General features: G+C 51.3%; 2 protein-coding genes and 1 pseudogene across 9 annotated transcripts in view; all 3 read left to right on the top strand.

Annotated features, from left to right (window-relative positions):
- Positions 1-2,358: 2,358 nt before the first annotated feature.
- LOC114197672 (large ribosomal subunit protein uL29 pseudogene) lies at positions 2,359-7,306 on the top strand (annotated as a pseudogene).
- A 1,056-nt stretch (positions 7,307-8,362) lies between these two features.
- Positions 8,363-14,951, top strand: QTRT1 (queuine tRNA-ribosyltransferase catalytic subunit 1). Of its 2 annotated transcripts, XM_028088860.2 has the most exons (10): positions 8,363-8,628; positions 8,861-8,929; positions 9,028-9,166; positions 11,085-11,163; positions 11,251-11,366; positions 13,823-13,961; positions 14,218-14,293; positions 14,415-14,524; positions 14,611-14,698; positions 14,798-14,951. In XM_028088860.2, the coding sequence occupies exons 1-10, from the start codon at positions 8,386-8,388 to the stop codon at positions 14,948-14,950; spliced, it is 1,212 nt and encodes a 403-aa protein (XP_027944661.1). In that variant the 5' UTR covers positions 8,363-8,385; the 3' UTR covers position 14,951. The 2 variants fall into 2 exon arrangements, with proteins under 2 accessions (XP_027944661.1, XP_027944662.1); XM_028088861.2 differs by lacking the exons at positions 11,085-11,163; positions 11,251-11,366.
- Positions 14,952-17,489: 2,538 nt separating this feature from the next.
- DNM2 (dynamin 2) overlaps positions 17,490-20,314 on the top strand; it is an 86,337-nt gene continuing 83,512 nt past the window's right edge. For 4 of the 7 annotated variants that reach the window (XM_028088961.2, XM_028088959.2, XM_028088956.2 and 1 more), the window contains exon 1: positions 17,490-17,812. In XM_028088961.2, coding sequence (XP_027944762.1) covers positions 17,652-17,812 — 161 coding nt within the window. In that variant the 5' untranslated portion in view covers positions 17,490-17,651. The remainder of the gene's footprint in view (positions 17,813-20,314) is intronic. The other 3 variants (XM_028088962.2, XM_028088960.2, XM_028088955.2) reach the window with 1 other exon arrangement.

Genomic DNA, 20,314 nt, shown 5'->3' with positions numbered 1-20,314 from the left:
AAGTCATTTTCCTGAGGTTGCAAGTCCTGGGCCCATGCCCTTTCCAACGTTTCCCAAGAAGCTGACAGCTAAGCTCAGCCTACTTGGCACTGGGCTGCGGGGGTGAGAATATCACGGAATGATAGGCTCCATTCCTGGCTGGATAAACTGGAGCAAACATTACTCTCCAGCCTCCTGGGACAACCAACCAACACCGGGCTCCAAGTACTCAGTCAAATATTCGAAACCCCCAACTCCTAGAGGTTTTGGATTCCCAGTCCGTGCCCAGAAATCCGACTCCTCCTCTTCTGGGTCCCGAGACCTCAGTATCAGCTTCTTAAAGCCAACTACCTAGTCCCCGGGTTTGGGGGCTTCCCTGGGCGACGGTGGCGTTCCCAGGGAAGGGGAGGTCGGGAGATCTAGTGGGAACCCCCTCCAGGCATATCTTGAACCTGTGCGCGGGCCTCCACGCGAGGGGCGCAGAGGCCGGCTCAGGTCCGGCCTCTGCCAACACCTCCCTTACCAAACCACGTGCTCTCCGCCCTTAGGTCGGCCTGGTGCACACGGCCCGCCCGTCTTATGCCCAATCAACAGACCCGGTATGGAACCAGGATTCTACAGGCGCCGCTCCCAGCAGGCCCCGCCTCGAGACGCCACGCCCTTGTGCCGTCAGCAAACTTCCAATTGGGCGCTGTTGCAGGCTCCGCCCTGGGCCGCGCCCCCATAGGTGTCTCCCGCCCGGTGCTCACAGCCAACGGCTTGGGAAAGAACGCTTTCCCAGGGCTCCGCCCCCAGAGCCGCCGCTTCCCTGGTCTCCCGGCAACGCGAGGGGCGCTATCCAGCGTCCTGAAGCCGCGCTCCCAGCGTCTCTCGAATAGTGGCGGCCTTCTGGCGCCCCCAGCCCTCCCTGCTGAGCAGCGCCTCCGAAACCCCTAAAGCAGATGTCAGTGGATCTCAGCTGCACCCCACCTCCACACCCCAGTTTACCTCTTGGTAATAGAGCTTGCTTCACTTCACGCTCAGCTAGGGAACCCCCACCCTCCCATCTAGCTCAGAGGGAAGCTAAAGTCCTTGTTGCAAACCAGAGAGGCCTTGCAGAATCTCATGCTGAGACCTTCTCACCCCCGTCTTCTGTTCTTTCCCTCACTCCCTCCAGCCACACTGACCTCCCCGCTGCACTGCAAACAATCCAGACACATTCCCACTTCAGGGCCTTTTGCTCTCACTGTTCCCACTGCGTGAAATGCTGTCTCGGGGGATTCTTCTTCTTTTTTAAGATTTTATTTTTAAGTAATTACACCCAACGTGGGGCTCGAACTCACAACCCAGAGATCAAGAGTCACACGCTCCACCACCTGAGCCAGCCAGGTGCCCCTCCCTCTCAGATCTTATATTATGACTCCTCCCAGATCTCCTTCTGGTCTTAACTCACATCTTACCTTCTCCGTGAGTCTGATCGTAACCAGCCTATTTTTTTTTTAATATTTTACTTATTTATTTGAAAGAGAATGAGAGAGAGCGAGCACTTGAGAAGGGGGAGGGTCAGAGGGAGAAGCAGACTCCCCGCTGAGCAGGGAGCCCAATGCGGGACTCGATCCAGGGACTCCAGGATCATGACCTGAGCCGAAGGCAGTCGCTTAACGAACTGAGCCACCCAGGCGCCCCGTGACCAGCCTATTTAAAATAGTCACCTCCCAGGGGCGCCTGGCTGGTTCAGTTGGTAGAGCATGCGACTTTTGATCTTGGGTTCGTGAGTTCGAGTCCTACATTGGGTGTAGAGATGACTTAATAATAGTCACTTCCCAAATCTTTCTCCCCTCCCCTGCCCTCTTTATTCCCCAGCACTCATCACCACCTGAGACATGGTATGTTTTATTTATTTTTCTTGTTTGTTCATTCAGGGCATGGATTTTTGTCTCCTTGTTCACTGCTGTGTTGCCAGCAATGAGAACAGAGCCTGACACAGAGTGGACGCTTCAGGATGTTTATTACACATATATTTATGTGCATATTTGAGCACTTAAAGTGCGCTAGACCCTGCATACCATCATAATGACCCTCTGCCCCAATTTAAAGACGAAGAAAGTGACACTCGGAGAGTGGCATCACCTGACCAAAGTCACCTGGCTTCTGAGTGGTGATTCCAGAGTCCCCCCCACCCCCCGATTCCTCTGTTGGTAACCTTTTCACCCCTGCTCTATGCTGCAATCCCTAAACACTGCCTTCTCCTTCAGGAAAAGAAGCTGTATGAAAGGGTGGCTTCACAGAGCTCAGAGAGGACTAGATTTCAATTCCTGTTCCTTGATTATGAGCCAGTGAATGTTTCATGTTTCAATGCCTCAGTTCATTCATAAAATGGGAATGATAGTAGTACCCACCTCACTGTACTGTGGGAAGTGATGACACTGTAGGGCTTACCAGACAACTGGCACACCCGGGCACCTGCTCCGATACTGTTGGCTCTTAATCATCATCAAATTATTATCTGAGGGAATTAAACAAACAAACAAAAAACCAAAACACATTTAAAAAATCAGGAGGATGGCTCTTTCCCTCGGCCTCGGCAGTGGCAGATTGTGCAGACATGGCCAAGATTAAGGCTCGCAACTTCCCGGCAAGAAGGAAGAGCTGCTTAAACCGCTGGAAGACCTGATGGTGCAGCTGTCCCAGCTGCGTCGCCAAAGTGACAGGCAGCGTGGCTTCCCAGCGGCCAAGATCCGAGTTGTTGGCATCTCTATCGCTTGTGTTCTCACCGTCGTCAACCAGACTCAGAAAGAGAACCTCCAAGAATTCTACAGGAGTAAGAAGTACAAGCCCCTGGAGCTGAGGCCTAAGAAGACGTGTGCCATGCACCGCCGACTGAAGAAGCATGAAGAAAACCTGAAGACCGAGAAGCAGCAGCGGAAGGAGCGGCTGCACCTGCTGTGGGAGTCTGCGGTCAAGGCCCGGGGACCCGCATCTATAAAACACAAACTGGCAATAATAATAATAATAAATCAGGAGGATGACAGGACTAGTACTATGTCTTGCAAAACACATAGAGGGGCGCCTGGCTGGCTCAGTCGGTAAAGCATGCAACTCTTGGTGTTGGAGTAGTGAGTTTGAGCCCCACATTGGCGGTAGAGTTTAGTTTAAAAAATATATATATATATATATTATATATATATTTTATAACATATGTTCAAAACACTAAATTTTTAAAAGGAAATGCTCAGCAGCTCAACCATGGTGAATTCTGTTGCCAAATTACCTAAACTGAATAATGAAAGATGTTGCTAAATGGCTCCAACATCTGGGGCGCCTGGGTGGCTCAGTCGGTTAAGCGACTGCCTTCAGCTCAGGTCATGATCCTGGAGTCCTGGGATCGAGTCCCACATCGGGCTCCCTGCTCAGCAGGGAGTCTGCTTCTCCCTCTGACCCTTCCCCCTCTCATGTGCTCTCTCTCTCTCTCTCTCTCTGTCATTCTCACTCTCTCAAATAAATAAATAAATGGCTCCAACATCTGAAAAAATGTTCAATCTCAGTAAGAATCACAGAAATGCAAACTAAAACCCCAAAGACACGCTGTTTCACGCACATCTGATTGACAGAATTGAAGAGTTCTGAAAATGGAACAGTTGACAAAGATTCCTTATTTATTTGTTTATTTACTTAAAGTAATCTCGGGAGCCGGGGTGGCTCAGTCAGTGAAGCATCTGCCTGCGGCTCAGGTCATGATCCCAGGGTCCTGGGATCAAGCCCCGCATCGGCTCCCTGCTTGGCGGGAGGCCTGCTTCTCCCTCTCCCACTCCCCCTGCTTGGGTTACCTCTCTCACTGTGTCTCTCTCTGTCAAATAAATAAATAAAATCTTGGGGTGCCTGGGTGGCTCAGTCGTTAAGCATCTGCCTTCAGCTCAGGTCATGATCCCAGGGTCCTGGGATCGAGCCCCACATCGGGCTCCCTACTCCACGGGAAGCCTGCTTCTCTCTCACTCCCCCTGCTTGTGTTCCTTCCCTAGCTGTCTCTCTCTCTCTGTCAAATAAATAAATAAAATCTTTAAAAAAAATAAAATCTTAAAAAAAAAAAAAGAGTTGCACCCCGGGGCTCCTGGGTGGCACAGTTGTTTAAGCGTCTGACACAGGGAAGCTCTCTTACAATAGTACTGTAACTGTCAGTTGCTGTAATCACCTAGAAAAAAGTCGGTACTGCCTAGTAAAGTTGAATATCCATCCGGTCTAGGGTCTTGCAAGTCCATTCCTAAGATTCTTGCACAGCTGTACAAAGAGATTTGTACACAGACGCTCACAGGAGAACTGTTTATAATAACAAAAACACTGAGAAGTTCACAAGTTCATTGACTAGAGAATGAATAAGTACACTGTGGTCTATTTATACCAATACCCGACAGTATGTTGATTTGCAGAAGAAAAGAATGGGACCACAACTAAATAGGACACCAATAAATCTTAGACACATAATCATATGAAACATAAAGTAAATCACAGGGACCACGTGTGGTATAATGATTTTTAAAAAGATTTTATTTATTTACTTGAGAGAGAGAGTGAGAGAGAGGTGGGGGGTGGGCAGTGGCAGAGGGAGAAGCAGGCTCCCCACTGAGGAGGGAGCCCGATGTGGGGCTTGATTCTAGGACCCTGGGATCATGACCTGAGCCGAAGGCAGACACTTAACTGACTGAGCCACTCAGGCCCCCCAGTAAATAAAATCTTTATAAAAAAAAAAAAAAGTAATTTCTACACCCAATGTGTGGCTTGAACCCACAACCCTGAGATGGAGAGTTGTATGCTCTTCGGCTGAGCCAGCCAGGGGCCCCGTACATTATCTGTTTTTAAACCTTAAATGAGCTTATTTAATTAAAATTGAATCCTCAGTAAAGCTTATTACACTCCTCTGTTTTCAAAATTTTCGTTGTATTTGATGTATTTTTTTTGTGTGTGTACATGTTTTCATTTCTTTATATAAATTTTTTACTGTAGGGCACCTGGGTGGCTCAGTGGGTTAAGCCTTTGCCTTTGGCTCAGGCCTTGATCCCAATGTCCTGGGATCGAGTCCTGCATGGGCTCCCTGCTCAGCCTGCTTCTTCCTCTCCCTCTGCTGCTCCCCTTGCTTGTGCTCTCTCTGTCAAATAAATAAATAAATGAAATATTTAAAATATAAAAAATAAATTTTTACTGTGGAAAAATAGATTAAAATATAAAATTTACCATTTTAACTTCTTCCATATTTGCTTAGAGATTTCCCCCCAGTTTTACTGAGATATAATTGATGTATAACATTGTATTAGTTTTATTTACTTAGTCATTTGTTTATTTATTTATCCAAAGTAATCTCTACATCAATGTGAGGCTCGAACTCACAACCCTGAGATCAAGAGCTGCTCGAAGGGGCTCCGGGTTGATGCAGTTGGTTAAGTATCTGACTCTTCGTTTCGGCTCAGGCCCTGATCTCGGGATCATGGGATTCAGCTCCGCGTGGGCTCTGCGGTCAGCGAGGAGTCTGCTTGAGATTCTCTTGCCCTCTCCCTCTGCCCCTCCTGATTCTGCTCTGTGTCTCTCTCTCTCTCTAAAATAAATAAAGACATCTTAAAAAAAGAAAAAAAGAGTTGCACACTCTACCAACAGAGCCAGCCAAGCAGCCCTGTATTAGTTTTAAGTGTACAACATAATGGGCGCCTGGGTGGCTCAGTTGGTTAAGCAACTGCCTTCGGCTCAGGTCATGATCCTGGAGTCCCGGGATCGAGTCCCGCATCCGGCTCCCTGCTCAGCAGGGAGTCTGCTTCTCCCTCTGACCCTCTTCCCTCTCATGCTCTCTCTCATGCTCTCTCTCTCAAATAAATAAATAAAATCTTTAAAAAAAAGTGTACAACATAATGATTTGATATATGTATATATTTCAAATGTATTTAAGACATGTAATCTCTAGGGCGCCTGGGTGGCTCAATCAGTTGGGCGTCTGCCTTTGGCATGATTCCAGGGTCCTGGGATCGAGCCCCGCAGTGGGCTCCCTGCTCAGCGGGAAGCCTGCTTCTCCCTCTCCCACTCCCCCTGCTTGTGTTCCCTCTCTCGCTGTGTCTCTCTCTATCAAATAAATAAACAAAACCTTAAAAAAAATAAGAATAAAAAAATACATTCCAGAAAGAGAAAATTCCAATCTCGCACAATTTCTTCCAGCAAATAGATATTTGAACACCAAACTCAGGCAAAGACAGTATGAGAAAGGAAATCTATAGACCAATATAATTTATAACAGATGGGATGCAAAAAATTTACATAAAATATTAGTTAAAATTAATGTAAAATGCCATAGTATATAAAAAAGTACCATGACCAAGGTGGGCTTGTATAAGAATGGAAATAAATGTGTTAATAAATAAGAAAATAAATTCATGTCATTGGGCATTTTAAATTAAATGAGCCAAATAGGGCGCCTGGGTGGCTCAGATGGTTAAGCGTCTGCCTTTGGCTCAGGTCATAATCTCAGGGTCCTGGGATCGAGTCCCGCATCGGGCTCCCTGCTCCTTGGGAGCCTGCTTCTCCCTCTACCTCTCTCTCTTTCTCTCTCTCTCTGTCTCTCATGAATAAATAAATTAAAAAAATCTAAAAAAAAAATAAATGTAGCTATTTCAGATACTGAAAAAAATTAAATATTTATTTATGACAAAAATCTGTTAGTGAACTAGGAATTGAAAGCTTTCTTTACTTGCTACAGTGCATCTTCCAAAAACTTACAGTAGCTATCATACATAATGGTGAAACGTTGAAAGCATTTCCTTTTAAATATCTTCAGGAATATTGTATGGGGAGTAAAGAACAGAAGCCACAAGACCAGTGAGGTATCTACTGTAATAATCCAGGCAAGAGATGCTGGTGGCTGGGCCAAGAGTGAGAGCTACAGAGGGGGTGTAAACTAGAGTTTGAGTGCCTACAGACACCCCATGGAGATGTCAAGGAGACATCTGTAAAGACGAGATGGGAGTTCAATGAGAGAGGACTACACTGGAAATTAAAATTTGGGCATTGTCAATGTATAGAGGTTTTAAGAGCATAATATGAGTTACAAGCAACAAGATACAGAGTGATGGGGTGGAGCATTATTAAGATCGGGGAAGTCAGGAACAAGTGATAAAATATGAGTCAGCCATGGGAAAATCAGAAAGGAAGAGTATTGCAAATAAAGGCAATAGCAAGTACAAAGGCCCTGAGCCACCTCATGGTTGGGCATTTTCTGGACTTGGCCTCAGTGAAGACTCTCCGCCACCTGGAAAAGCTGGCGTTAGCCCAAGGCTCCTTGAAGGTCAAGAGACTTGCTCAGATCAGCACAACTTAGGCCAGTGGGCCACGGAGAGGAAGAATTCTGGGGCAATGCCGCCCTCTGCTGGCCGGGACGTATATCCGCTCCATTTTCAACAATAACAGTTGTTATATATTATAAAATATTTTGTTGTTATTAATGGAACACAGTGCTCAATAAATCCATGACCCAGCCTCGGGGCGCCTGGGTGGCTCAGTTGGTTGGGCGACTGCCTTCGGCTCAGGTCATGATCCCAGAGTCCTGGGATCGAATCCCACAACGGGCTCCCGGCTCGGCGGGGAGACTGCTTCTCCCTCTGACCCTCTCCCCTCTTATGCTGTTTCTCTCTCTCTCTCTCATAAATAAATAAAATCTTTAAAAAAAAAGCCATGACCCAGCCTCTCTCATCCCTGTGTGGCATGAAGACTGGCACTAATAGGTATGTATATATGTAGGTCTACACTGAATAAATGAACGAATAAATGTGGCTAGGTTCTGAGTATGAGTCTCTTCTGCTTATCTGGGTTTCTTTCTCTCATTGTATAAACCAATGTATATTGAGCACGTACTATGTACTAGGTGCTGTTCTAAGTTCTTGGGACAAATCAATGGGCAAGATAGACAAAAGCCTGTGCAAGGTAGCTTATTAAGATCTCTACATATCCATGTCTCAATCTTTACAAAGCTTATTTTTATTTGTTAAAAGATTTTAAGTAATCTCTACACCCAATGTGGGGTTTGAACTTAAAACCCCGAGATCAAGAGTGGTATGCTCTACCGACTGAGCCAGCCAGGCGCCCCTTTTACAACGTTTTTAACGCCGAGACACTATTATTCGCCCCATTTTTAGAGGAGAAAATTATCCCTTAGAGAGAGACTTTGATTGTAGAGCAGACAAGTGACGGGGGTGGGATTCGAACCCATAACAATATTTATTTTCCCCGACAACACGAAGCGGGTGGGAACGAACTGAGCGGGGACGACCATGCTGGCGTCCGTTGCCATGGTTCCCCCACGCACTTCCAAAGCGACAGCCCGCTCCCTGCCTCACGTGACTTCAGCCAATATGGCGCCGCCCAGGGTGTTGCGGTGTCCACGTGGTTCCGTTAGCTAAGATGGCGTCAGCAGTCAGCCCGACGTCCCTGGAGTCGGCCCCGCGGATCATGCGGCTGGTGGCCGAGTGTAGCCGATCCAGGGCTCGGGCAGGGGAGCTGCGGCTGCCGCACGGGCCGGTAGCCACTCCCGTGTTCATGCCAGTGGGCACGCAGGCCACCATGAAGGGCATCACGGCCGAGCAGCTGGACGCCCTGGGCTGCCGCATCTGCCTAGGCAACACCTATCATCTGGGTCTGAGGCCGGTGGGTGGGTTCTGCCTTGGTGGCGCGGCGGCAGAGAGTGGGGGCGGGGGGGAGTACGGGCATCTCCGAGGCACAGGCATGCATTTAGGTCAGTCGACAAACGTGTATTGAGCTCCCCCGGTGGCCCGGGCCTTGTTCTGGGCGTGAGGGAGCGGCGGGGACCGTAGCTGGCCAGCCTTGTCCTCCAACATAGCGCTCACCTCTAACCTGATCCTTTCTTGCCCAAACCCAGGGCCCCGAGCTGATCCAGAAAGCCCACGGTCTCCACGGCTTCATGAACTGGCCCCATAATCTGCTGACGGTGAGGTGGAGTCGGGGCCGGGATCCCAGGGCACTTCTCAGAGGTGGAGATTCTCCAGCCCCACCCCCCTGACAGCCCTGCGGTGCGATTTCCCCCAGGACAGCGGCGGCTTCCAGATGGTGTCTCTGGTGTCCCTGTCCGAGGTGACGGAGGAGGGCGTCCGCTTCCGCTCCCCCTACGATGGTGACGAGACCCTTCTGAGCCCGGAGAAGTCCGTGGAGATCCAGAACGCTTTAGGTGAGCGAATCCCGGGCCTTGCCTCTAGAGGGTGGAGGTGAGGCGGGCCCGTTCCCAAACGTGCTGCTCGGCTTTGGGTCAGTCTCTCCCCCTGCCTGAGCTTCAGAGGGGCCAAATCAGATGAAGATAGTTCGCAGAAATCATGACGTAATGTTTGTAAATCTCTTAACACAGTGCCTGGCATGGAGGAGCTTTTATTATTATCTCTAATGCTATTCTTTCTCGTAAATGGCAGATTAGCTGGGCAAAGATATGTTGAAATAATGAGAGCAACAAGGGGGGGGGGACTGGGGAAGCTTTCAGTCCCTCCTATTTCCATCAATATCCGTCACTCCTTGATAAAGACAATGAACATATCTCTTTTAACATATATAGAGAGTGCACATTACGTAGTTTCTAGCTCTACCTCCTTCCTGTCTTCTTTTTTTTAAAAAGACTTTATGTATTTATTTGAGACATAGGAGGGGAGGGGCAGAGGGAGAGACAGAGAATCCCAAGCCATCTCCCTGGAACCGGAGGTGGGATTCGAGGTGGCCCTCGATCTCACCACCCAGACACCTATTCATTCATTCATAAATTTGCTCCTTCAAGAAACGAGTTCCTTTCCCCTGTAGGGTCTCACAGGGTCTGAATTTTGCTGATTACATCCCCATGGTGCTGTGTAACAGTTTTCTTCTGCCATTAGGAGTTCCAAAGTGGTAATGTTCATTCTTCATTTATCAGCCAGATTATTTCTGTGAAGAGAGACGTCCATCACCTACTCCTGGGAGACCAAGAAGTTCAATTCATATAGGAAAAGTGGGATTCATTCTTTTCCTTATTTACTAGTTTTCATGGCTTGATTACTTAGCATCTTCCAGCAGTGAGAAATTAATCTTTAGTGTTTTTAGGATCACCGTAAAATGCGGGGTTTGTTTGTTTGTTTGTTTGTTTGTTTAATTGTGGGTTTAAATGTATTTGCTGTGTCTCAGTCTCTTGCAGTGGAATCCATCCTATTGATTCTCAAATTGCCTCTCATCTTTGGTTTGTGTGGTGCACTCTGCTTTTTTCCTGTAAAGATGCATCTTGACAATATTCCCCTGAGCTTTTCCAACATGTATAAATCCACAGCCCCTAATCTGAAATTCTTCAGGTCAATTCAGAACTGTTAATATTTTATAAGGATAATGCAGCATACATTGCATCTTAGTAGGTCTGGGGCAGCACTCTGTTAAACTTTACTTGTTCTTTTCCATTTAAAAAAAAAAATTGTGACAGGGCGCCTGGGTGGCTCAGTCGTTAAGCGTCTGCCTTCGGCTCAGGTCATGATCCCGGGGTCCTGGGATCGAGTCCCGCATCAGGCTTCCTGCTCCTCGGGAGGCCTGCTTCTCCCTCTCCCACTCCCCCTGCTTGTGTTCCCTCTCTCGCTGTCTCTCTCTCCGTCAAATAAATAAATAAAAATCTTAAAAAAATAAAAAGATTATCACTGTCTTGGGTTTTGCTGTGAAATTAGGTATGCCATAAGCGTAAGATAAAGTCTTTGATTTTGAGAAGTTTCTAGATTTTGGGATTGTGAGAAAGGAACATCCTGTTAAGGGTTGGACCATGATTTATTTAGCCAGACGTTGATGGTCACTTGGGCTCCCATTATGCTATTACCCGCCACGCCATGGCGGATCACTTTGTATTAACATTTTGCTCTTGAAGGGTAAATGTGCAGGAGTGGGATTTTATTCTTTATGCCTGGGCAGGGTTTTAGCTGGGGTGAGGCAAGACCAAATGGGTATTTTAAAAAGCTCCCTCTGGTTGTTGTATAAACAGACTGGGGGGCTACGTGGGAGTCAGCAAGACCCAACGAGGGATTTCTAGGGTCCAGCTAATCCCCAAAAGGAAGTGAAGGTTTTCCCAGTGATGGTGCTTCTGTCTCCCCCCGCCCCAGGCTCAGACATCATCATGCAACTGGATGATGTGGTCAGCAGCACTGTGACAGGGCCACGCGTGGAGGAGGCCATGTACAGGTGCGTGTGTTTTGGGGGGAGAGGGGATCCTAGTCCTATAGCCTTGTCTCCTTACCCCCAGGGCTCATGACTAGGGCCCTCTTACAGGTCAATCCGCTGGCTGGACCGGTGCATTGCAGCCCATCAGCGGCCAGACAAGCAAAACCTCTTTGCCATCATCCAGGGTGGGCTAGACGCGGATCTCCGGGCCACCTGCCTCGAAGGTAGAGCCATGTGCTGGTCCATCCGGGGCTTATCCATCACTGAGGGCCCCACATGGGCCTGGCATGTGGTGGTGCGGACAGTGGTTGTTTTTTGTTTTTTGTTTTTTAATATTTTATTTATTTATTTGAGAGAAAGAATGAGCTAGAGCATGAGAGGGGGGAGGGTCAGAGGGAGAAGCAGACTCCCTGCCGAGCAGGGAGCCCGATGCGGGACTCGATCCCGGGACTCCAGGATCATGACCTGAGCCAAAGGCAGTCGCTTAACCAACTGAGCCACCCAGGCGCCCCGGACAGTGGTTGTTAATGGGTGGAAGGAATAGCTGAAGCAAAGGCCCGGGGGCAGAATGGACTAGAATGTTTGCAGAATGATAGTAATTCCAATAGCTAGCGATTTGGGGTAGTCATCAGACACTACGCCGTATGCCGGTCACAGATTGACCCATTGAGTTTTCATAGCCGTCCTGTAAGGTGGGAACTACCAGGTTCCCAAGGTTACAGAAGAGGAACCTGAAGCACAGAGCTGTAAAGTCACTTACCCCAAGCCACGCAGCTTGGACGTTGCAGAGCTGAGATTTGGACCCAGTTCTTGGGCTGTAGAACCTACAGCATTAACCGATACAGGTGCTGCTTCCTCCCCAGGGTCAGGAGTTAGGGGTGGGGCCCAGGGATTGTGCTGACATTGGAGGCCCTGGGATACCACACTGAGGTACTGGGGAGCCATGGATGGCTGCTGAATGGGAAAGTGACAGGGACCAAGAGGCATCATGGAAAAATCCCAGTAGGATAGGAAGCAGAAGGCCCATGAAGAGGTTGGAGTATTTGCCTAGAGGAAGAGTGAGAGACCTATACCAAGGCCATGGCCATGGAGACAAAGGGAGGCAGAGATAGGGTCTCAAAGGCAACGAAGTGTCATAGGCAAGGCTCTGGGTCCTAGAGTTTGTTTGGCTGGATCCAGACCTCTGATCTGCTGCCTCATGGCTCTGCATCCTTGGCCTCTCTGAGCCTCCCTTTTTTCCTCCGTGAAATGGGCACATATTCCCAGTGTCATGGGGTCGAAGTGAGGATAAATGGGAAAGTCTGTTTAGTCTTATGCCTGCACCTGGCATCTGTGTGCACCGTTGTGCAGACTGTCCTTGTTGTAATTCCTTTTGTCCTCAAGCTGTGCCCAGCTCCCGGTCCAGTAAGCCATTTTAAAGGAGACCCCCAGGCAGAGATGAAAGCAGAAAGCAAGACTTCATGAAATGTTACCCTTACACGTGAAACATTTTCTGGCATTCTCTGTGCTCTCATTTGAAAAAAAAACCTACCACGCTGGTCTTGCCCTAGCAAATTCAGTTCTTGGCCACGCTGGTGATGCTTCTCAAAGCACTCTAAGCTCACCTGCACCAGCACCAGCACTGCCTGGGTTCTCCCCGCGACTAGATCAGAGTCCACAGTGAGGTCGGGGTGTGGGTGGGGTGGCTGGGAGGCCACATTTGAACAATTTGTCTCCAGTGGATTCGACTGCTCATTCTAGCTTCGAAACCTGACCCTTTGAACGGGTCTGTGTTATTGATGCTGTGGCCTCCCGTGGTTGAACTAGGGAACTGGGGCCCAAGACAAGGCTGGGCTTGGAGACTAGACCTGGGTTCAAACCCGGCCTCTGGCGTATGTGTCCTTGGGCCAGTGTCAAGCCTCAAGTACCCCAATCAGTGGTACAGAGCTGCCGCCCCTTCTCTGCAATTTTGGGGCCTAGTAGCCCACTTCTTTTTTTTTTTTTTAAAGATTTGATTTATTTATTTGAGAGAAAGAATGAGATAGAGAGAGAGCATGAGAGGGGAGAGGGTCAGAGGGAGAAGCAGACTTCCTGCTGAGCAGGGAGCCCGATGTGGGACTCGATCCCGGGACTCCAGGATCATGACCTGAGCCGAAGGCAGTCACTTAACCAACTGAGCCACCCAGGCGCCCCCTAGTAGCCCACTTCTAAAATGCAAAACACTCAAGAATTTGCAACTCACTCCTTTGCTGGCCAGACCAGACCTACGGCGTTATTTACCCCGGTTGTTGGGAGTCTCTTCATGTTTTGGCGCAGAAACGTTACAGATTTTGAGGCCAGGCTGTTATCTTGCATATGGGATGTTTGCTGTTCTAAAACCTGGAAAATGCTTAGTTTTGCAACATACGTGTCGTCGTCTTCGGTGTCAGTGAAGGGCGCACAGGCTGTGGGTCTCTCCTGAGGACTGAAGGAGGGGAGGGAGCTACACACACAGCAGGCGTTCAAACTCATGGTAGCTGAGCTCACCAGCGGCCTTTAGACAGACAGATGGAAAGACAGACAGACACCTGCCCTTCCCCCACTTCTCTCTCTTTCTTCCCGAGGGACGGTGGAGGTCTGGGAAGGGTCTGCCCCAGGGCTGCAGAGGAGGAGGCATATTTTCTTTCGCCCGGTGACCCCTCGCCTTGCCCTGTACCCCCAGAGATGACCAAGAGGGACGTGCCCGGCTTCGCCATCGGGGGCCTGAGCGGGGGTGAGAGCAAGGGCCAGTTCTGGAGGATGGTGGCCCTGAGCACCTCAAGGCTGCCCAAGGACAAGCCACGCTACCTGATGGGGGTTGGGTATGTAGAGGCGAGGGGAAATAGCCCTACCTGTGGGAAGGGGGTCCTGGGGATTCCTGCCCAGGCTGGTGTTGGTGGAAGGACACAGCCCTGCCTGGGAGGGGGACTAAAGGAGGACATGGCTTTCCTCTGGGGCGGTTCAGAGGGAATGTGGTCCAGTCCCTGGGGAGTCGGAGTGTCTGTGTTGGGGGGAGACCTGGGTGTGTGACCAGGGCATGATGTTCTCTGCTCCCTCCCTCCATGGCCCTCCTCCCAGCTATGCCACCGATCTGGTGGTCTGTGTGGCTCTTGGATGTGACATGTTCGACTGTGTCTTCCCCACGCGGACCGCGGTGAGGCCCTGGGCAGGGGGCAGACGGGTGGGGGGCTGGGAGGGGGCCAAGGTTGGGGTGGGGCTGGTGCGGATGAAGACCTGGTTGACCCCTTCCTTCCCCTCGTCCACCCCTCCCCCAGCGCTTTGGCTCCGCTTTGGTGCCCACCGGGAACCTGCAGCTGAAGAAGAAGCAGTATGAGAAGGACTTCCGGCCCATAGACTCTGACTGTGCCTGTCCCACCTGCCAGAAGTAGGCAAAGCTGGGCCTGGGGGCTGGGGGAGGGTGTGGCGGGGTGCAGGACTCTGCGTGGCTGAGCCCCAGCCTCCTGTCCACAGGCACAGCCGGGCCTTCCTGCACGCACTGCTGCACAGTGACAACACAGCCGCCCTGCACCACCTCACTGTCCACAACATCGCCTACCAGGTGGGCCTGCGGCCAGGGTGGGCCAGGCTCGGGGTCGGCGCGGGGGAGGGCCCTGGGGCCCCTTGGCTGACACCCTGGCTGACACCTATCCCCCCGCAGCTACAGCTGATGAGCGCCGTGCGTGCCAGTATTGTGGAGAAGCGCTTCCCTGACTTCGTACGGGACTTCATGGGTACCATGTATGGGGACCCCACCCTCTGTCCCACCTGGGCCACTGAAGCCCTGGCCTCGGTGGGGATCACACTGAGTTGATCTGGCTTGGGGGAGGGAGGGAGGGGAGGGGAGGGAATGGGAGGTATCGAAGGATTTTTTTAAATTATTATTCTAATTTAGAGTATATCTGTGCCTTCTTGGGAAGGTGGCCTGTCTTGGTCCTCTTCTTCCTCTGAGTGTCACTGTGGCCAGTGTGTCGTTCCCGTCCCCCAATCCTCCCCCCCCCCCCCCCGCTGATAATAATAAGTAATCATAGCAGCAGCTGATCTCTGGAAACCACCTGGCATAGCCCAGCATATAGGATGTACCCCAGCACGGGAGCTGCATCCCTTTTCCTGTGGTTCAGGCCCCCCAGCCACCCTGTGGGGGGCACTTGTTCCCCCACTTTTCACAGGTGAGGAAACAGGTGGAGAGGGAAAGTAGCTTACCCAAGGTCACCACTGAGAGGTAGCCCCCTGGCTCCAGAGCTCATGCTCTTAGCCTTGCCTGTTGACGTGTGGCTTAATTTTGCTGTCAGTAAACACAGTGATGAAGACAGTAGGTGTGATCTAGCAGGTGCTTACACTCTGCCCGGTACTGTTCTAAGTGCTTGTCATGTGTATTTAATTCTTGCAACTTTATGGTGCATGTGTACTGCACTCCCCATTCTACAGATGAGGAGACAGGTTCAGAAGAATGAAGTGAGCAAATAAATAGGCACATGATCTAACCTAGATGGGGCCAATTACAGAGCTGGTGCTCTTAGAAGATAAGGGTTTTTATATTGAAAAAGTAATCCATGTGTACAATGTGTAGGATCCACTACTCTTTTTTTTTTTTTAAGGTTTTATTTACTTATTTGACAGAGAGAGACAGCTAGAGAGGGAACACAAGCAGGGGGAGTGGGAGAGGGAGAAGCAGGCTTCCCGCCGAGCAGGGAGCCTGATGTGGGGCTCGATCCCAGGACCCTGGGATCATGACCTGAACCAAAGGCAGACGCCTAACGACTGAGCCACCCAGGCGCCCCAGGATCCACTATTCTCACAGCATAAAAATGCAACTCTTTGATCAGTTTGTGTATTCTCCCAGAGATTTTCCATGTGTATATATTTTTCATGAATGTGGGCGCCCTTGATGTGCAGCTCTGTACCTTTTTTTCTCTTAGTATATTTCAAATTGTTTACACGTCAGAACATGAAGACTTCCTGTCTTAGAGCTGTCGCACAGTATTTAACCAGCTCAGCGAAGGGGATGTAGGGTGTTTTCAGGTTTCCGTCACTGTGGTCAAGGCTGCAATGCCAAGCCTTGTCGGTTAACTTTTTGCCCACCTCTCTGAGACCGGGGTTTTAGGTCTTGGAGCAGGCATATACTGCTGGCCACTCTGCCACTCCCCTGTTACTGCCTCATCAGCCCACTTCCCTACCTCCATTGCATCTGACTCCTTACTGGACTTCCTTCTGGCCAATCTATGCCTAGGGGGATCAAATCACTTCTTTTCATAAAATCCTTCCACCTGTCCCCGGCTTTTTTCCCACGAGGTCAAGATCCCTAGATCCCAGAACCTCCAACAGCGACTGCAAAATAATATCTTTTCATGGGGAGAGGGTCCATTGAGTTTCACTGGGTACTCAAAAATGTCACGATGCGCTCAAGTTGAAGAGGCAGGGGAACAACGTTGCAGGCGTTAGCCGAATCAAGTCGGGGCGTGAGCAGAAGGTAATCCTAGGAAAGGGCACAGCATTTGCAAAAGCGTGGAGGTGGGACTTTACAGGAATGAAAATGAGAGCCAACGATGCAGCGCTAGACCGCCTCTCCCTAGGAACTGCTAACGCCGGACTCATCTTCAAAGCGCTTTGAAACCCCGCGCGAAATGCTGGTTTGCAAGCCCCGGGCCGAGATGCATTCTGGGACTTGTAGTTCTCTTTAGAGGCCGGAAACTCAGAAGCGACGGACACTACCGAGTCCCACCACGAGGTGTCGCCCTTCGGCGAGTACGGTGGGCCTTACCCTTTACTCCGGAAGACTCTACTCTAATAGACCTACAACAATCACAAAACGGGAGATTCTCTGATTGACAGAGAAGTTCTCAATCAGTCAGGATTCGGAGGTCAAAGCCCATCGTCTCTGACTTTGTTGGCTGGAGGAACGAAATGATATTTATGTAAACCAATGGGGAATTCTTAGGGAACTAGGTAGTGTCAAGTGACAAACCAGAGTCTATGAATCGATCCCTAATGTCATTGGCCGGCACTTTTGACTGGCGGGTCTTTCTGCCAATAAGACTTGGGTTTTCTTGCCGTCGGGGACTTCCCATGATAGGCGGAGCCAACGTTGCCTTTTCCCGAAACACCGCCTCCTGGCCTTGACAACTCGCTGCCCCCACGCTATTGGCTCTTGCGGAAAAACGACAGTTCTGGAGTCCAATGAACCCACCGGGAGGTCTCCTGGGGGAAGGTTCACTCAACCATAGGCCTATGCCTCTCTTTCACTGGCTCGTGTGTACGAGTGGCAGCGCAACCAACCAATCGGGGGCGGTGTGAGGGATTTGGGCGCAGCCCCGGAGCCCAGGCGGGAGGTCGCTCGGGTCGGGTGTCGTCTGAGAACCGGATGAGGCGGCGACTGTGAGGCTGAGCCGGGAGCGGGCGTCGCGCCGAGGCCCGGGCGGGCGGGGAGCAACGGCCGCGGGCGCCGCGGGGCCGCTTCGTTAAGGGCCGGGGGCAGGCGGGGAGCGCGGGGCGCTCGGGCCGGGGCCGCCGGCGCCATGGGCAACCGCGGGATGGAAGAGCTGATCCCGCTGGTCAACAAGCTGCAGGACGCTTTCAGCTCCATCGGCCAGAGCTGCCACCTGGACCTGCCGCAGATCGCCGTGGTGGGCGGCCAGAGCGCCGGCAAGAGCTCGGTGCTCGAGAACTTCGTCGGCCGGTGAGCGAGCGCGGCGGCCACGGCGGGCGGGCGGCGGCCTAGGGCGCGGAGGGCGGACCGGGAATGGCGCGCCCTGCGCAGCCGGCGTAACTGCGGCGCTTGCGTGCCCGCGACGGGGACGGGGACAGGGAGGCGGGCTCTGTGGGACGCCCTGGGCGGAGGGCTTCCTGCAGGGGCTGGGGAGCCGGCTCAGGCCCTTGGGGCGTCTCACCGACTGGGGGGCGTGGGCCAGGAAGTGCGGTGGACCGTCGCCGACTCTTCTGGTCCCCAGCTTTCGTGGCTGAATTCTACCATCTGGTTGCCTGTGGGTCAGGGTTAGGTCCCTCATCTCTGTCCGAAACCTGCCAGCTAGATACCTATTGGTTTGAACCCCTGTGGTCTGGCTGGCTGTTCATTTATCTGGAGCAGCCCCTGCCGTCTGGTTAGCTGTCTCTCTGTCCTGGATAGAACTCCTTGCCACCACCATTTGGCTGTCCATCTGTCCATTCCCTCAGGGTGGCCCCCTGCTGCCTGGCTAGCTGTCTGGGGTGACCTGTGCTGTCTGGCTGCCCGTCCGTGCCCCTCGCAGACTTTAACACTTAGCTGTGCCTCTGTTGGGTTACTCTGGCTAGCCTCTGCAGTCTGACCGGTTGGCTGGACCCTAGGGGACTCGGTTGTCTGGTTCTCCTAGGCTGACTCTAAAGCCTGGTCCCTGGCAAACGCTGGCTTCTCTCCCAAATAGATCCTTTTGTTTGTCTGTACAGGTGTTGGCCTTATCTTAGTCTGCCCATCAGTGCCCTGGCAGGCCCTGGCTGTCTGGCCCCACCTCTGCAGTAGGGAGGAGTGGTGGGAGCATGCAGAGGACAAGGGAGTTGAAGGATGAAACCTGAATTTCCCTATCAGTTGGAAGTTGGCCCTGAGGGGGGGGGGGGACCTTTCTGCAGGATTCTTTCCCGGCCCTTGTCAAGGTGCTCTGGGGTCCCAGAACACAGAGGCCAGCTCCCAAGCAAAAGCCTGCAACTTGGGGGACCTCGTTGGAGCCTTATCAGGCTTTTGGGCAGCCTTGAGAAGCCTCAGTGTGCCCATCTGTCTGGTGGGCAAACTCCACTCTCTGGGCTGTTTCCAGGATTCAGGAAGCTGATGAATGAGAGCTGGACATGTGGCCTCCAGGGGTGTTTGGTTCTTTCCTCTCCCTTCCCCCGCCTCTTGCCCTTCTGCCTCCCAGATGGGCTGTCACTTCTCCATTCTGGGAAGGACTCCATTTGTGCCTGTGGCTGCCAAACGATAACATCACAGTAATCCTTAGTATTACTGTGGTTGTTCTCGGTGTTAAGGGGTAATGTTCATCTGGCAGGCCCCAGGCTGAGTTCTGTCAGCCTCTTGAACCCCACAGTGAGCGAGGTGGAAGTTCTCTTATCCCCACCTTAGATACGAGCAGGGAGGCTCAGCAAAGACTCATCCTTGGCTCAAGGGCACCAGGCTAGGGCTCACTGGAACCCGCTGGGTGCCCAGCCCCGCCCTGTCTTCCCGGAGGCCTGGAGTTCGGCTGTCCGCGGCATGAATTTCCTCCTTTGCTGCTTTGTCTCTGGCGCCTTGCCTGTTGTCCACTGTGGCGGAAAGGTGTGGACTTGGGGTCAGCCGGGCCTGGGCTGAGCCTTGGGCTGGGATGTGGGCCGCTTTGCATGGTTATCTTCCTCCCTGCCCAGGCTTTCGATGGGCACACAGCAAAGTTCTGTCCATTTCATTTGCCTTGGGACCTTGCTCAGGTGGTTTGGCCTCTCTGAGCCTCAGTTTCCCCTCCTAAAAATGGGGTGATGGTCCCTCGACAAGACTGTTGCCATGATGCAGGGACATGATGTGTTGAAAGTGCTTACTTAACACAGTGTGTGGCACACAGTAGGTCGACATGGACAGGCTGTTATTCACCATGCTGGTTCCTCTCATACCATCAACAAAAACTAATCAGAATAGGGAAAGTGCTTCAAGTTACACACTGGACTACATTTAAGCCTGACGAGGCTGACACTGCTATGATCCCATTTTACAGAGCAGAAAACTGAGGCTCAGCAGAGTACTCTTGCTCAAGGCCGTTCAGTGAGGAATTGGGAGCTAGCTCTAGGTTGGGGACCTGGGGTCTCTCTCCCCTGCCCACCTCCCCTCACTCTCTCTGCCCTTTGCCTTTCTCTCTTACCCACCCATCCAGGCATCTACTACTGAGCTGGCTCCTGTGGCAACCTCCTCCCAGAAGCCTGCAATGTGACCTTGATCGTTGAGAGCAATAGTTCAGGGCCTGAGAACCAGAGTTTTAAAAAAGCTTCTCGGGGATGGGTTGCTCAAACAGAGCTAACTTCTTTTTATTTCTGGAGTGTGGGTAAGGTTTCTTAGCTACTAAGCCCTGCCATAGGGGGACGGCAGGCAGGCCTCATTTTGAATGAGAACCTGTTTGCCTCTTTGCACTATGGATCTTTACAGTGGACATCTTGTCTGGTTTCAAGGAACAAACGAGAGAGTATGTCAAGGGCC

The sequence above is a fragment of the Eumetopias jubatus genome, unplaced genomic scaffold (genome assembly GCF_037043125.1).
Source record: "Eumetopias jubatus isolate StellerSeaLion01/CBP00866 unplaced genomic scaffold, mEumJub1_p1.0 scaffold_1, whole genome shotgun sequence".
NCBI lineage: Eukaryota > Metazoa > Chordata > Mammalia > Carnivora > Otariidae > Eumetopias > Eumetopias jubatus.
The sequence above is the reverse complement of the archived record's forward strand: the minus strand, read 5'-3'. Positions and strand labels throughout refer to the sequence as shown.